This window comes from Anser cygnoides, chromosome 5 (genome assembly GCF_040182565.1).
Source record: "Anser cygnoides isolate HZ-2024a breed goose chromosome 5, Taihu_goose_T2T_genome, whole genome shotgun sequence".
NCBI lineage: Eukaryota > Metazoa > Chordata > Aves > Anseriformes > Anatidae > Anser > Anser cygnoides.
The window spans coordinates 49,831,846-49,848,949 of NC_089877.1; the positions used below are offsets into that span (position 1 = coordinate 49,831,846).

A 17,104-nucleotide genomic window follows, 5' to 3' on the forward strand; every position below is an offset into this window, starting at 1 on the left:
ATAAGGCAGCTAATAAGGTCTTCTAACTGGTTGATTCTACCATACCACAAATTATTTTCTGTCACAATCCTGTTCAACAATCAGCCAATGTGGGCACACCCCAGAATCCTGTCACCATGCATGGGGCACATGAAGGAGGCTAGAAGGAAAGGTCTTTGTAGATTACCACCTCCATTCACATGCTCTGCCTCATGTAAATAACCTACTGGCAGTCCCCAGCCTCCAGAACAGTCCAATGCATTGCAAACAATCCTCTGGACATCCCCTCTACCCGTCAGATGTCCTCCAAAGCACCAAAACAGACATTATCAGGAGGACTGGAGTGTTGTTCCAGACAGTGATGGGTTGGTTTGGAGCACAGCTTTGGTCTATTTACAAGGTAAATGCCGATGCAATGGATGGGCATTTCTGGTTTTTCAGCTGGGCAGGTCCCTCTTCATTCCTAGATGATTTTCCTTGGTTGTGCACAGAAAGAGATTTCCTGGTTTCTTCCCAGGATCTTGGGAGCCAGTAATTAGGAGACAAGTAAGACACGAGTTAAAAAAAGAACAGCCCAACAGAAGTTACTTTTCCTCCTCATCTCTACCCCACCACATCCTACAGGGCTGGAGTGCACTCAGGAGACAGGCATCCCAATGCCCAGCTGCCAGGCTTTCCGTGAGGGAATGTGCACTGAATCAGCTGAGACTAGGAACGAGTAGAGCCAAGTTCTGCACAGTGGGACAAATAAATGATTGCTTTCTAAATCAGTTTGCTGAAGAACACTGTAGTGCTCTGGGCATATTGGGGAACACACCCACGCAACAAGCAACTTAAAGGCAACTTAAGAGAAGAATAAAGATGTAACTTTTTTTCTGAAGAAGAGACCAGAATTTCAGACTAGTTGAATAACTTCAGAGCTGATAAACAGCGGAGCAAACTCCCCCCCCCCCCCCCCCCCCCCTTGAGAATTCATTGCATCCTTACATGAATGCACACACTAACACAGAAAGCTGGGAATGAGCACATGATGAAGCAGAGCCTCAGAGTACGTTCTTCAGAGTGCTCTAGTACCTGGCTGCATCTCACAGAAGAAGCCTCATATACATCCACAACGTGTCGGCCACCAATGCCCCCACATGCAACACTACAAGAAAAATAGTTCCATTTGTCAGCATTTTCTCAGACAAAAAGGTAGGATTTGAACTTCAGTTTGCGATGACAGCAAACGCAATTGAAAAAAGAGATGGATTATTTTGTGTTCTTAACTTTTATTATAAACATGCAGATTAAATATTAACATAGGAGACGTTACTAGTTAAGCCTTTATAAGGCTAAGTGTCCTAAAAATAGCCAACAAAGTCCATTTTACACAATATCCACTGAGCTGGCAATTGCTGTAGAGCAACTTTTGTGGTGACTGTATCCTCCAAAACACTGGAATATTCCCTGTCCTCTCTTTCAAAGGGAACAGCATTCTGCATAAGGAAACAGTTTGCACTTTTGTTTACCGCAGTTCAGCCACAATGAATAAAAAAGATCCACGTATTCAAGTGAAGACACTCCAAGAACATCAGCTCAGTCCAATTCCCTTTTTCATTTTACCCGACAGGCCGGGCTCATCCCAAGTACCCCCAAGTACCATAGCTGGATGGAAGCTGGCATTGCAAGTCCAGACCCAGTGAGCTTAGTGGGAGCTCTGCAAGGAGCATCTGTAAGAGCAAGAACCAATGTCTGTTCTCCAAGTAACATGCAAAAACTGTTTCAGTTCATTTATAAAAACTGGTCAAAAAGCTGAGCTTGTAAGAGCCTAGAAGAGCCCTTTTGTTTTCTAATTTTGAAAGCCTTAAATTTCACCGACAAAAATCTAGATGGTTTAAGCTTCAATTAACAACTGTTGAAAAGACTAAGATTCCTTTTTTTTTTTCCCCTTTTGCCTTTATTTGAAGTCAAAACGGCTAAAATAAAGAAGCTTTGAGCTCTCTGCTTAAAAACAACATGCTTTCCTGTTACAGTGTTTTCTCTGCCCCCCACTGTTCCTTTGCCTTCAAGCAGTGAGTGCTCTCACCACCACTCTAGTCCTTGTGTCAGATGTTTGAATGGGTTCCAAGTTATAAAAAAGATACTGTTATTCAGTGTCTATACAAACACATACTTGAGCAGCTCAGACGGCCAACACTAAATGTGTAAGCACTGGATTTAATGGAATATATTTTTGTTAAATCCAGTAGTTAATGCAGTGCAAAGAGGTCTTTGGTTTTAGAAGTATATATTACATACTATATACATGGCATTTTCCCCCCTTAAAAATAACTATGAATAGACCACTGAAAATACGGGGACTAGTAGAAAAATAATCTTAGGATTTTATAGGAAAAATATCATTTGCAATAAAAATATGGAAATTTCTTCTTGCTGAAAACAAGTAACAAATATATACTTCCACACACAATATTTTCAGCATCCTGTACATGTAACAAATATTTATGCAGTAGTAGCCCATCTTTTAAACAAAACCCAATTCCTTTACTGTTCTGCTTTTTAATTAGCATAAAAAGCACTTATATCAGTAAATATTTGCTTACTCCTTAGTATGTTGGTCTGGCTTTTAGTAAACTAAGCAAATGGTAGAAGATTGTTGATTAGATAGGAAGTCATTTACTTATTAGAATTATATATAAAAAAAATAATTTATCTAAAAAACCTGGCCCTGATCCTAGGCAGAGTTGATACCTCTTTGCATTATTCCACTCATTCCAACTAGCAGTCACCAAACAAAGCAAATCTGGAGGGCCCCACTTGAAAAAATCACAGTTAGTCAGAGAAACTTGTTTTTCAATCCCTCTGTTTAAACTAGTGAGAAGGATGGGGGAAAACCCAAGGTACTGGCACACTGTGCAACCCTTCACCAGAGGCAAAGATTAGAAAAGCTGCTGGGTGCTGCATTATTGCATTGCCCCCTTTATGCCTCCTGCTACAGCCACAGCTTTCCCACTTACTGAGGCACACATTACACTGGTCAAATGGTGTCAACACAGGTGCAGCCACAGAGGCTTAGAGGTACCTAGGATCAAGCCACTGATTGGACTGATTCCCATGGAAAAAAATCTTGTCTTTGCCAAAGACAAGATTACAGATGAGGATGAAGTCTGTGACTAGTAAAGACTGGGTTTCTATACTCTTGCAGAGCCTAAAAGGAGCAAATGTTTATTTTTCCAGGTGCATTTTTAAATATCAAGTGAGTGCTCTTCCCATTTTCTAAGTCTTCCTCTTAATAATATTTAGCCAGTATTTCTCTTTGTGAAACTTAATTTTTCCAGTTAACGTGGAGGTGTTGATTCAGTGGCGTCCTTCTGAACAACTTGTGTAGACAATATTTTTCTTTAAATTTATACTATTTTAAAAAGCATATCTTTGTAGAAAAATCAGTCCTGAGTTTCATCTCCAGTCTTCAAGAGGGACCAAGGCTGTACCATTTAACAACAACTTTTTCAGGGTTAGCGATGGTATCTTCCCACTGCTCTACTGCTTCACTGTTACTGCTATCAGAACTTATCCAGATCTGCAGTAAGAAATAAAAAGAGAAATAAAATTGAGTTTACCTGCTGTAACAGTGGCCCAGACGTTGTTAGATCCAAATAAATACCAAGAAAGTGTGGAATGAGATGCAACATGTAGATTGTGACCAAAGTATTAGCAACAAATACAGTTCTGTTAAGACTAACATAATTTGGCTTTCGGCTGGGAACACAGGCAGTCTGTGTTTACATTTAGTCTCTAAACAAATATGAATTAGAGAACTCACTACACACTAATGTTTCCCTACTTAATAACATATTTTAAGTCAAGCATTCCTTGCTCCATTCAAATTGATGTGCTGGGGTCAAGGACCTATCAGGGCAGTGATGTCTCTCCAGACCACGCACTCAAACTCCAGTTGGCAGCAAGCCACCTGGCGCCCAGAGTCAGCTGTCCAGCATTTTCATGAGCATTTAAAATCGCACACTCCAACAGACAGGGCCAAACCTGCATTCCACAGAGGTTACTAACTTGCCCGTATCACACATAGTCACGCAGTAAGAGTCCATTTCTTCTCGGTATTCAATTAATGGATAGCGGCCCTTAAACAAGGAAATGAAGTACAAGTAGGAAGTTTTTCCCCTAAACAATATCACCAGCTTCCATTGCCAAAAGAATTCTGCTTATGTAAGTAGGTATCGTTATTTACGGGACTCTATTTCCTCCACTCTTCCAAGAATGAGTCCTTTTTAATACTTCTCAGAAACCTGCACCATGAAGTACATTGAGCCCACACTGCTGAGGCATGATTCCTCAAGAAGTGAGAATAATGCCTTCCAGAATACCACAGACAGCTGATGTTTCATCCACAGAGATTCAACATACATCTTGCTCATGATTAAAGACATGCCCATAAATGCAGCCTAATCGAAGTGTTGTCTGTTTTAGAACAGCATCCAATTAAACATCATTCTCTGAAGAACCACTTTAATAGATCCAGCTATATTCATCTTTTTCCAGCTAGCCAGCCAATTGCTTAAAGTACATTTTTCCCTGAGCCATATTTTATGTCTTCATGTGTTATGTGGCAATGTCTGCCTGCATGAGCCGAAACAACCTTTTCCAAATAATCTCTGAAGAGCAGAAGTAGCTCATTTCCTCCCCGTAAAAATAAGACCCATGATTAAATGAAACTCATCAGACTGAGATGACCTCACGTATTGCTTAGTGACTGCAAAATCATACCCAGTTAGTTTTGCCCCAAAGTAGCACAGCTAGCTAGCACACTTTTTTCATTTTCTGTTCCAAATCCAGTTCTACCAACAGAATCACAGAAAGATGGAACACGTGTGACATGATACTTGATAAAACAGAGGAAGGTCATGTAACTCCTGCTGGCACATCATTTCTATAGCAGATCAGCATCTCCTGCAAGTGAACGTGTGCACCATGCACAAGATCCACTGCCAGGATGGGAAGCTACCATTTTCTGCACCTAAGGATAGTGCAGTCCTTCAGCTGGTAAGGGACTTTACAGTTGGAGTCTCAAAATCAACTCCCCGTTATTCATTTATGTATATATTAAAATTCTACTAGTACATCTGCCTGGGTCAGGGAAAGCACTGAGCATTAAGAACAAATGTGTCTCATTATACTATGGAAAAAAAAAGGAGAGAAAGAAGGGACAGAGTATTGGTCAATTAGAACAACTAGGGAAAGAGTGCAGAGAGAATAAAAGGAGACCAGACTTTCAATTTTTATGGTGGTTAAATACATATGTTCACATAAATGCTTTCACAGAGATACGACAGAAGTTCCAGCTGGAAAAAAAAAAAAAGGTGGGTTGGGGGGGGGAAGCATTCAACTAATATTTTTATTTGTTCACATTATCACTTGATCATACACATTCAGAACATTATGCTGACTTCAGCACTGTTGTACCCAGAAAGGCAGTCTGCTCTTGTAGCTGTTGACATTTCCCTTCTACACACACCTGTTTGTGAGTGTGCTAGTACTGTAAGCCAACACACCTTCTTTCTGTAGAGGACATTGTAGGTTGTGGAGCTGGTGTGAATGCTATGTTTGTTTTCTTTAGAAAGCCTAGAGGCAAGGAGGACATCATACATCTGCCTGTAAGAAGTAATCTTTTACATAACACTCCACACAAAAATGACATAAAAGAGTTCTTTTTAAAAGAAAGATCAAATGCCAACATGCATTCTGATGTTTGTGCACGTTTAAGAGCCAGTACTATTCCTTCTTGGATTAAAGCCAGAAGATTTTATTAGAATTCACTATTTTCCTATATGCCGCCCTATTTAAAGTATTTTAAAATTCATACAAAAAAAATCTTGTGGAACTGGATTTTAAGCAAAGCATTTCATGTTAGATAGCAGAAACCAACCTGTCCTAGGAAGTGTTTTCTTCTCACTGAGCTTCTGCTGTAGAGTTTGATGAGAAAACTAATTCCTTGTTCAGCTTGGCTAACTGGAAAAATCATCATTTCTTCCCACCTCACTTGGCCGTTAGTAGATTTCAGAAGACGTGTCTTCTTCTTATACATCAGCCCTTCTGTACTAAACATTCCAACTTTAACAAAGAAATCTAGCACAAAGTAAAAAAGAGGGAGGGGGAAAAAGGGCATAACACACAAAGGGTTACTCACAAACATACCCAAAGAGGAACTGACAAGATCCACATGTATTGTTCAAATTGCAACAGTTTCCCAAAAGTCTGGCCAAAAGAATTGTACAATAGCTTTCCTGACTGGTCACACAAACAGAGTGTGTTCACTAGTATTGAACTGATTAACACGTATCCAAACAGCAAGTGCAAACTAATGCTCTTGTATGTCAGGATTAATACTGGGATAAAAATCTTCCAAAATACATAAATGCGTAGCTTCAAACCAAACAAAATGTAATCAAGTAAGACATCTGTGGAAACAAGCCTTGGCAATAGAAATCTACTGCACAATATGTTAGTTTGAGGTTTGTAAGGAATGTTATGGATTGCCAACCCATTTGAGCAGCATTTTACCTGTTACAAATGGTTTTAGACAGGAGGCATGAGACAATCGATGTAACTTACATAAGGACAGCGGTGTAGATGAAATTGGAAGGTTTTGTGCTTCAAGAATCTGTAACTGAATCCTCCTGTTTATTGCTTGAAAACAAGTTCCTACTTGAAGCTCTGCGCGGCACACCTAAAAGCAGAAGAATGTTGCCATAACATCTGGATTAAGTTGCTTATAAACTCAGGAAATGCAGGAATTCTGTTATATGTTGGGCTCCCACATTTCTATCTGGGATTTCCTGGACAGAAATATAAGTATGTGTTGTATATACAACCTGCAGATGCACAGTAAGTAAATGCATCTTGCACTTGTCACAGCTGCAGTACACGTGCTCCACTGATGCACTGCTTATGTATAGTGCATATATGGCCCTAATGGGCTGCAGCGAGAGGTACTGGACAAATAAACCTCAAATTTCACCTGGGAGATTCCTCAATGGTAAGAGTGGACACACAGAGGAAAAACCCGACACGCAGCAGTAGCTCTACTAAACGTGGATGTGAAAGAGAGAGAACAGGCATGCTCCACTAACAGAAAACCTTTGGACTTCCCCTTCCACCCTTTTGAATTTTGTAATATGAAGATACAAGCAACACTTTACGTAGATACAAGGCCCTGTCATTTAATGTCAGGAATGCTTAGGATGACAGCATGCTGTGGATTTTCCTGTCTTGTAGAAGTACATGTGTTTCACATGCTTAGACACACAAACACAGACACACATTCTGAGTGTACTGAAAGCTCCAGTCCGATTTTTTTTTAAATAAAGGATTTTTGCTAGTGACAAAGTTGCCTTGAGGTCCTCATTACTCTTCTGCCAGAGGCTAATGTACTCTGGACACAGTAAGAACATCAGGAGTGAGCCAGTGGAGTGAGACCCAGCTTTTCAGAAAGCCTCCAGTTAAAAGCCCTATGTTAGTCCTGGTTCCCTTCAAGTTCTCATGGACTTCAGAGATGGAAAAATGCACCAAGAAAGAGTGCAACATGTCAGACAAAAAAAAAAAAAAAAAAAACAGGTTCCAGTTCACTTATGAGAACCAAATTCTCTTTGCAGCTCAGCCACAAAATTTCTGTGTAAACATGAGAGGAAGCACATGGATGCAGTGTCTGGAGAGCTCTTGGATATAATGGTGAGGAAAGCCAACACAGGCACGGACACAATAAGATGGGATGAAGTAGCTTCTCAAACAGCTTCCTCTTTCACTTAATCTGTAGCAAGTGACTGCTTTTGAAGCACAACTTTTTAGAACTACAAATGTCAAGTATAACTTATGTTAGAAATCAAGAGTGTCACTCATATTACTTACACATTTAGATAAAATTTGCTTTTGAATCACTAATTCAAGTTTAATTTGTTGAAAATACAAATGTCTAGACACAATCTGTAAAAGAAACAAACAAAGTGGGAGCAGGGGGAAAGGAAATCCCACTGTGAAAATGACATTTGACAACCACCTGTTTTTTATTACTGTAATGGAAATGAACTGCTTGAATTATTACTTCACAGCATGTAATCTGAATATTAAAATATATATATACACACACACATATATATATGCAGTTTCAAGCCACTGAAGATCTTAGCACTTTTCTTCCATAACAAAATCAAATTCCATTTGCTGTGAGCTCTTGCTGCTAGTCCTACAGATCTTCTGATGCTTTTTTGGTAGGAAAAGGCAATTACTCGGTGCCCTTTGCTGAAAGTCTTCCCAGAATGTCCCTCCCTCCAGCTGTGGGCCATGTTGTGGGAGAGCTAGTTCTAGCTCTTTTCCCAGAAACAGCTGCAGTTTATGACCATAATAGTGATGCGCCTAGTTCAAAAGCCTGCATTTTTTTTCCATCAAATACCCCCCATCCAAGAAAGCAGAAAAAAACCCAACTGTGTTTGCTGTTAACAATGAATTATTACTGAATTATTCTACTTCTGTTTCCAACAACTCTTTCTACGTGATATGACAATACACTTTTGTGGTATTAGCACTTACAGATGATTTGGAAGGAGGAGATATATCCAGCCAATGACTTGACTCCTCTGAGCTGAGCTCCCGCAATGCCAAGGAGCACTCTCCAATTGTTCTTCTCCTAGGAGCCTGTGTCTGGATTTTAAATACCAATCTGACAGCCTGCAGGCTTTGCAGTTTAATAGCAAATACAAAAGTTTCCATAAATTCAATGTCCTAAAAAGAAAGACACAGAGGTAATATCATCTTTATAAGAGAGTCACACTGAACCCAAAACCTAGAAATAAAGGCTTCCTGGTCTTATAGCAACTGCTCTTGGATACCATTTCGAGTTGTCATGGAAAGGTGTGCTTTTACAGTGGCTAAGTTCACACAGAACTTGCCATCTCATTGTCACAGCCTGGCAGGCAATACTCTGGATTCTTTTTCACTTCCAGAATGAGCTGAGGCTCTCCCTTCTGGAGCTTTACAACAGCTTACACACATTATGACAGAAAATTCTCCAAAGGCCTTTTGCTTCAATCTCTCTGCTCATTTTATATTCTTCCACATTTGATTCACGTTATAGGATGTTTACATTGCTTTACCTCGCTCCCCCTCACCCCAAGCCCTTTCATCTTCCTATACTGGCACCATCAGGACTCCTGTGCCACATGACCCATTTTTACTACTTTCTGTAGAGACAAAGCATGAACTTTGTCTCCTGTCCTAGCGAGGGGCTGGAAGCAGTACATCATCATCTACCTTCCCCAGGAAGAACATGCATCTAACAGTGTGTCCAGGTTTCCTCCAATCCCCCACCATTCAGCTGCGAGGACCAGCATGGTTCAGTCCCCTATGAGTGTATCCCATACCTGTCCTGCAGACTTAGGAAAGGAGGTATGCAAGAGAGGATAAGAGGGGAGGAAGTGGAACAAGCCATTTAAAGGGATTTGGAGAAAGGATATGGGGATGAGGACTTCTTGGTGTTTTTCTTGCTTCTACTTACATTGCACCCTTCCTTGGCAGAGGATTTGAACTGCACTGGCTTAGGCAGTGTGAGAATTCCCTTGACATAGATAAGAGGATTTTCTCCACAACTAGAAGGCCAGCTCAGGTCTTTGCACTACAACATTGGAAACAGAATCAGCAGAGACAATGTAAGCCTCCAGCTTTCAGACAACTTAAAAACACAAGGTCTTCTACACTGCTGTAATTCCTGTAATACTGAACGCAAATTAGAGCTGGTGTAATGATTATGTCACTTCAGAACACTTAATAATTTACTTTCACAGCAGAGAGTAAAAAGTGAAATCACTAAAATCTGCTGAATCATTATGTGGGAATTTGACAGCATATAAATCGTGAAATCCCGTATGTAATCTTGCAAACGTATCATTTGGTATAGTCACAAGGTTTCTGAGTACTCTAAGTTCCATTACCTAGAAATTAATCAGTTCCTGGAAGTGTATAAACGAGTCACCATAACAGCATCACATTAGTTAACAAAAAAACTGCAAGAGCTATACAACCTTGAAGTGCTATTACAGTTCTACCCTGAAGGAACTACTAGATTTAGTCAGACAAACGGTGCCTCCAAATTTTGCTCCGATTTGCTGCCTCCATATTTCCACAGGAAAATTTCTATAGCAGGACCAGCATATAACCTTCTCAGGTTCCCTACCCATGCCAAACAGTTTCTCACTCCAAAATAAGACCATTTGACTGAACTGTGCTTATATTAATCCTTAGGGATAATTTTCTTTTTCCTTTTTCTCCTCAAAGTATTCCTTAATTCTCATTACTCTTGCTAAACAGACTCTCTGTTACCCTAACACTAAATATAGTAAAATAGTCATTTGAGTAAACAGTAATCAGGTTATTTATGTTTGCTTATTTATAATTACTTACATGTAAAACTGTGATCCAGATCTGTTCCGCAGAAGAAACGTAACACAGCTTTACATTCAGTCTTCCAAAGTCTCGTTCATCACCTGATAATGTAATAGTATCTGTGGAAAAAAAGCCAATTAGTGTTTTTAGAAGCAATACAGTATCTTAAAAAATTATTCCAAGAGTAGGGGAATTCATTACTACGTGGACTGCCTATCTTTGAAAACTTCTCTCAACTTAAGTTTGACATACCTTAACACCTGTTAAGTTAATAACTTATGCTATACGCAAACACCTTTTAGAAAGTAGAAGAGCACGTTCCTGACACGCCCAAAACACATTTAGAATCTATCAATTCCCTTAATCACTTTCACTGTTAAGTTTATAGATTGGCCTGCTATTTATCTTTCTCAACCAGGCTAATAAGCATTTTACTGTTACACTTTTCTCTAAGAGCCACTTAATACCCAGTGTTTCTCTATTTTATTGAGGACGCTGTGTGAAATTCTGACTTTCATAAAGGAGACTTTTGTGGGCACTTGAATCATTTTTGAGGATTTATTTTGCATCATCTCCACTTTTTCAGCATTCCTTTATTACTAAGGATACTATTTTTTTCATGCAATATTCTTGAATAATTCTCAATGTAATACGAGTACTATGTTCCAAATACTTTCTACAGAAAAATACAGATACATGAAAAAGGACTAGAGCTGTGACCAAGGTACCACATCCTATCCTAACAGAAAACCTGTAATTTCTTAGTTCACTGGGGTAGTAAATCCAGGGATCAATTTCTCAAAAGCACGAAGACTTGCACTCCTTTGAAGGCCCGATTTACTCAACCTCCTGATAGCAGGAACATGCAAGTTGTAAACTCTTTATTTCAAATTGTGAAGTAATTTCCAAAGTGACTTGTTACTCATCTCAAAACAAACAAACAACATTAAGACAGCTTAACATTGCAAGTATTTCATTACAATTTAAACAAACAAACCATACCAAGACTCCTGTTACTGCCTTGCGATTCCTTCCTGGAGGAGGTACTGCTAGGTACACTGGAGAATGAATCGTATCTCTGGGGAGGGGAAAAGAAAAAAAAAAAAAACAACAAAAACCCACCACTTCAGTAAGAGCAATAGATGCAGAAAGCCACAGAGATTCTGCTATCAGATAAGACATGATGAAAACAAAATAACAAGCAATTTCAAATCTTTGTTTCCCTGCTAATCTCTTGATCTACCATGATATTACTGCCTTGACGCAAAGAGCTGATACAGGACACATTAGGCCAACTCAGATATTTTACTTACTGATACACAACGTTGTGTTATGTAACAGATGATTATTTGGGAAAAAACAAACAAACAGAGCACTGTTTTTTCACATAAAAAGAAACTTTTAGTGTTCCACTTTTCAAGTGATGGGAGAAATAACAAAATCAGGAACCATAGACTCTTCTCCTGTCCTGACTAAAAGCCTACTCAAGTTTCTCAGCAGCTTTGTTGGACTACAACAGCAGTAGCTAGAGGAGGCATCAGGAAAATAAACGCTTAAAGTCAGTCAAGGTATTGAACTTCTCCCTTTAGCCCTTTCAGTGCACAGTACAGCGCCCTTCAGTGTTTCCTCTGAAAACACCATGCAACAAAAACAGATACATCAAATGTGCTGAGATTTCAGTAGAACTGAAGTTACATGTAAGGTACAAGAAGTACTCACCTTCATGAATCGATGAGGTGGGCTTCTGAGATCAAACATTGAATGACTTAAATCAAGTGATCCAGGCAAAGCACTAGTTCTTAAATCATTAACTAAAGAGACAAAAATAACAGTACATACCATTTCATTGCTAGAAAAAATAATATTCCATATTTAAAACTTGTGAATTTCACAAACCACCGAAAAACAGATACACAGTTCTTTATTCCTTCACTCAAGCCTACAAATTTGTCCTCGTTTTGGCTGGGATAGTGCTAATCCTCCTCATAGTACCTGGTATGGTGCTGTGTTTTGGATTTAAGATGAAAATCATGTTGATAAAACAATGATGTTTTAGTTATTGTTTGTGCAAGCGTTGCTTGACTTCTCTGCATCTCACACTGCCCTGTCAGTGAGGAGGTTGAGGGTCACAAAAGAGGGCCACAAAGTTGATCAGAGGGCTGGAAAACCTCTCTAATGAAGAAAGACTGAGAGAGCTGGGGCTGTTCAGCCTGAAGAAGAGAAGGTTTGGGGGTGGCCTTACTGCAGCTTTTCAGTACATAAAGGGGGCTTATAAAAGAGATAGAGAACAACTTTTCAAGGCGAGGTTGGATGAGGCCCTGAGCAACCTGATCTAGTGGGTGGTGCCCCTGCCCATGGCAGGGGGGCTGGAACTTGGTGATCTTTAAGGTCCCTTCCATCCTGAGCCATTCTATGATTCTGAGTTGTCTGGGAGGGGACCACTGTTTCTCAGGGACGGGCTAGGCATTGGTTGGCTGGTGGTGAGCAACTGCATTATTGCATTGTGCATCACTTTTTTTTTTCTTCTTTTCCTATTTATTTATTTATTATTAAACTGTCCTTATCTCAACCTACAAGTTCTCCCTCTTTTACGTTTTACAATTCTCTCCCCCATTCCACGTGGGCGAACAGCTATGTGGTACTTAGCTGCCTGTCGGGTTAAACCACAACAAGGTTGTAAATCACTGAAATGCTTTAAAGACAGCACAATTTGCTATGTGTTCTTAGTAAAGCTGGTTAAAGTTTTTGAAGAACCTTAGGGAGAACACAGGGACAAGGAGGAGAGATGATGCCTTTTTGAAAAACTTAAGTTTTGAATGGAAAAAAAATAATAGCTTTTACACTGAGAAAGCTGTCTGTAAAATATAAAGCAGCAGAAAAAAATTAATCATAAAGATATTTTGCTTACAAAAATTACTGCAATTTTGGAAGAATATTAATCAATTTATTCTTCAGTTATTTGTTAAGATGGAGAGGGGGGACTTCACATGAAAATTCACAGACTTCACTTCATACTTTCCAAATAAACACATTCTGTACTTTTAAGTCAACTCAAATGAAAAGTATCACAACACTTAGTGCAACAAAATAGGCTTAGAGTTTTGCCTAGAGTCTACAGATACACACGAAGAAAATAATCTAGCTTTTGAAACAGCTGTTAAAAAACTCTGGAGGAAGAAGGCATATTATAACTGTACTCTAGACATACTTAAGTGACCTTGCTTGTGTTTGAGCTTACCAAGACAAAAACTAGTGAAGTGTTTACTTGGCTTGAAGAAAAACGGAGAAAGAGATGATGAACTGAAGGGAAGATGTTCAAGACAATTTTATGAAACCATTTGGCTCCCACAGGTGCTTGCAAAGCCTAGCAAAACCATATGTGTGCTTAAATTATACATGTGTTTTGTTCTCCTCTTAAAAATATATATATATGGAGTAGTCTTTTCATTTAGTTTCTATGGTGATTCAAAATTAATTTTAAAACAGGACACTGACTGAGACATTTTTCCCAGCTGTAAAAGAAGCATGCTGTACCTTTCTAACAAACACGTCTTTAAAAATGCATGCTGTTGCCAGCTTCCTATCTGATGGAGATGTGTGTACATTTCTTCGAGCATGAATTTTCTGAATGGGTTTACCTTAGCAATCACTTACAGCACACAACACTTAGTCATCTACTTTACTGTTTACAGCATGAATTATACAAGATACATAAACCAATGAACAGTACAGAGGTTTTACCTAGGTAGCCAAACACTTTGTATCTAAACTTTTACTGATCGTATCTCACAGCCCTCCCCTGTTATTAAACATACATACACAGTAAGAACTGGAGACATTTCTACACCTTCAAAAGCAAAGTACTTAAAAGCTGGCATACAGCATCACTTCCCATTTTGTTCCTATTCTCATAATCTGCTCCTGACTGTTTATTTAGCGCCTGTTTCCCTCTCCATATATATGTTCCTCAGGTACTCTTCCACTCAACATACTACTTGATTTCCTTGTTCCTTCTCCCTCAAATACTCCTCTTACTGGTAGCTAGACTCTTGGTACTACATCGTGTTTTGGATCAAAGGCAGCTACACTAGCTCGCTTTGCCAATATGCCTACTGTTGTGTGATGCATACAAGCCTTATTAAGCCCCCAACTGACAGAAAGTAACAGCACAGCTGGAAATCAAGCAGAGCCCGCTCCATAGATCAACTCACTAACCGGGAAATGTCTGTAGTATACAGACTAGTTTGAGAATTGCTATAATCAAACATGTCTTCTGAAGTCTAATGAATTTTTCTCTTACCTATGCACAGTGTGAACTGGAGGAAGACAGAAAAGTAAGAGTGCAGTTCTTCTCACCTGATCCATATAATTTCCTATTATCTGATTTTGGTTGGAAACGCCTAATCAGATCTGGTGAAACATGCTGCTCCAAATAGAATGGGTTGTACACATCATACTGGGGCCATTGGTACATGCTGCGCAGTTCTGCTTTCCGATCACCAAATGAAGCTCTGGCAGATTCTGTGGAGCACAAGTAAACATCAGATGCAAGAGTTCCAGACATAACACATGCTGCTTGTTTTCATAAGGCAGGCTGAGTGCCTTCAGGGCAAAGGACAAAATATTTCATTATTATCTACTTCAACGAAAGGAAAAAAAAAGAAAAGAAAACAGACATATATTACGTCAGATTTCAACAGCATGCTAGGAAATATTGGAATGAAATTGGCCATAAAAATCTATGCATACCCTGTCCTGAAGTGTTCCACGATAGATGCCTAACCAGTTAAAATACAGAAGGCTCTAAAGACAAAGACCAAGACGGAAATTCACCAGAAAAGTAGGGCCATGCATACAGAAAACCTCTGACTTATTTGGCTACAATCCCCCAGGGTATTCCTAATTGGCTAATGGGCCCACAGTCCTTTAGGAGGGTCTTCCATGGAAAGATAATGCAACTTGCAACTGCAATCTCCTTGTCATCTAATTTCCATAGGAAGTGTGTCAGTGGTAAATTACTGGTCCAAAATGACTTGAGTTGTTGGCTGAGACACAAGAAGACAGATTTGAGAATGCTTGAATCCCAGATGTTTACTCAGACCATTACGGCACAGCTGCCCTGCTTTTCTTTCTTTTATTTATAATTATTTCAGACAAGACATGCACTCCTTGGTCAGCAGAACAGCAAAGAACACCACTGTAGTACTTCATTTTGTCTGTCTGGAGCGAAAAGAAGCCTTGCAATAACAGTCGAGTAGAGAAGGGGGATAGGGTGATCTGGAATCTGCCAAGCTCTGACATCTGCTTCCTTCACATCACCTCTCTGGATTTCAGCCTACCTGTGAAATAGCTCATTACTCCATTACCAAGTGCCTTCAATTCTGCACGTGTTACACCATAAGGGGCAAACATTATTGCTATAAAATTCTTTCCTCCAGGTGGTAGCAGAGTAAGTAAAATAGAGTAACTCGAACAGTGAGGTGGGACATGAGAGATGGTAAGGCAAGAATTCAATTAATATGGACTCCAGCAGAACCCATATGAGGGTGAATGCTAGAAGTGAGGCTGTGAAGTTTTGCGGCACAACAGGTGACGGAAAATTCAATGTTCCAGCCCAGGAGCACACTCCCTTCTGCTAGCTTACTTCTGCGAGAGCATGAGACATGCTGCAGTGAATACTGAGAAGGGCTGCCAGAACTTAACTTCTTTAAGGAGGAATGCCAAGAGCTAACACTGAGCATGTCCTGTTTCAATAAAGGAAAATGGTCAGACATGCACAGAAAATGGAGTGGAATAAGGGAAGAACTTGGACTTCTACAGATATTTAACAACAGTCTAAGAAACAAATACTCTAGTGGTTTTATTTTTAGGGGTTTTTGTTTTGAATATGTTGGTGCTTTGGTTAATGTAAAGAAGGAATGACAGCACACTTCTCTATATTTAGTAAATCTTCCTAAAAGTAAACTTTGCATTTTAAACACAGCTTTAATGAGGCTTAAAAGCTGTACTTTCCAAATATAAATACTTACTTTTTAAAAAGAAATGGAAGCTGCCTACTTGACATAAGATCCACTTTTCAAATATTTATTCAAGAATTTAAAATATTTGCTCAAGAGAGACAATTATGAACAGCCAGGTCATCCTGCCAGAAGATCTTTGGCTTTATAGCCTAAAGGGCCACTCCGTTCACTAGGTCCTTCAGAAATGATGATGAAGCATAATTCCCAATGAAGCCAAGTCACTGTTTTATAAGTCATTGACTGATAAGATTTTGTAGAACAGCAAGAATAAAGAAAACATTTATCTAAAGGTTGTTAAACACATCTTCCTTCTCCCTTCCCCCTGGAGAACCCTGGTGCCTCAGAGTCCCTTATGGGACTCTTATCTGTACAATATCTTGAGGATGAAGTAAGATCAAGCAAGACAAAGTATGAACCCAGATCCTGTAAGAAAGACAATTTACCAGGAGCATGTCCTGCATTCCCACACCTTGTCCAAGTACTCTTTACAAGAACTAGCTACTGAAGAGCATATACAACAAGCAATCCCTTGGGACAGCAGCTCTGCCAGGCGGGTGGCAGAGAGCAGCCCCACACATCAGGATTGCTTTCTGCTGGCCATCTGTGGGAAAACCTGAAGCAGGTCAGGCTCAGAGACAAGGAGGGCCTCGTATTTTCCAACTCCAACCATCAGGGTG

General features: G+C 39.6%; 1 protein-coding gene across 7 annotated transcripts in view; it reads right to left on the minus strand.

Moving 5' to 3' along the window:
• Positions 1–1,234: 1,234 nt before the first annotated feature.
• The window catches only part of TC2N (tandem C2 domains, nuclear), a 33,327-nt gene continuing 17,457 nt past the window's right edge, over positions 1,235–17,104 (minus strand). For all 7 annotated transcript variants that reach the window (XM_048070520.2, XM_048070515.2, XM_048070514.2 and 4 more), the window contains 9 exons: positions 14,764–14,928; positions 12,127–12,218; positions 11,410–11,485; positions 10,426–10,526; positions 9,524–9,640; positions 8,560–8,751; positions 6,589–6,703; positions 5,903–6,102; positions 1,235–3,541 (listed from right to left, as the gene is read on the minus strand). In XM_048070520.2, the coding sequence (XP_047926477.1) occupies positions 3,431–3,541; positions 5,903–6,102; positions 6,589–6,703; positions 8,560–8,751; positions 9,524–9,640; positions 10,426–10,526; positions 11,410–11,485; positions 12,127–12,218; positions 14,764–14,928 (1,169 nt within the window). In that variant the 3' untranslated portion in view covers positions 1,235–3,430. The remainder of the gene's footprint in view (positions 3,542–5,902; positions 6,103–6,588; positions 6,704–8,559; positions 8,752–9,523; positions 9,641–10,425; positions 10,527–11,409; positions 11,486–12,126; positions 12,219–14,763; positions 14,929–17,104) is intronic.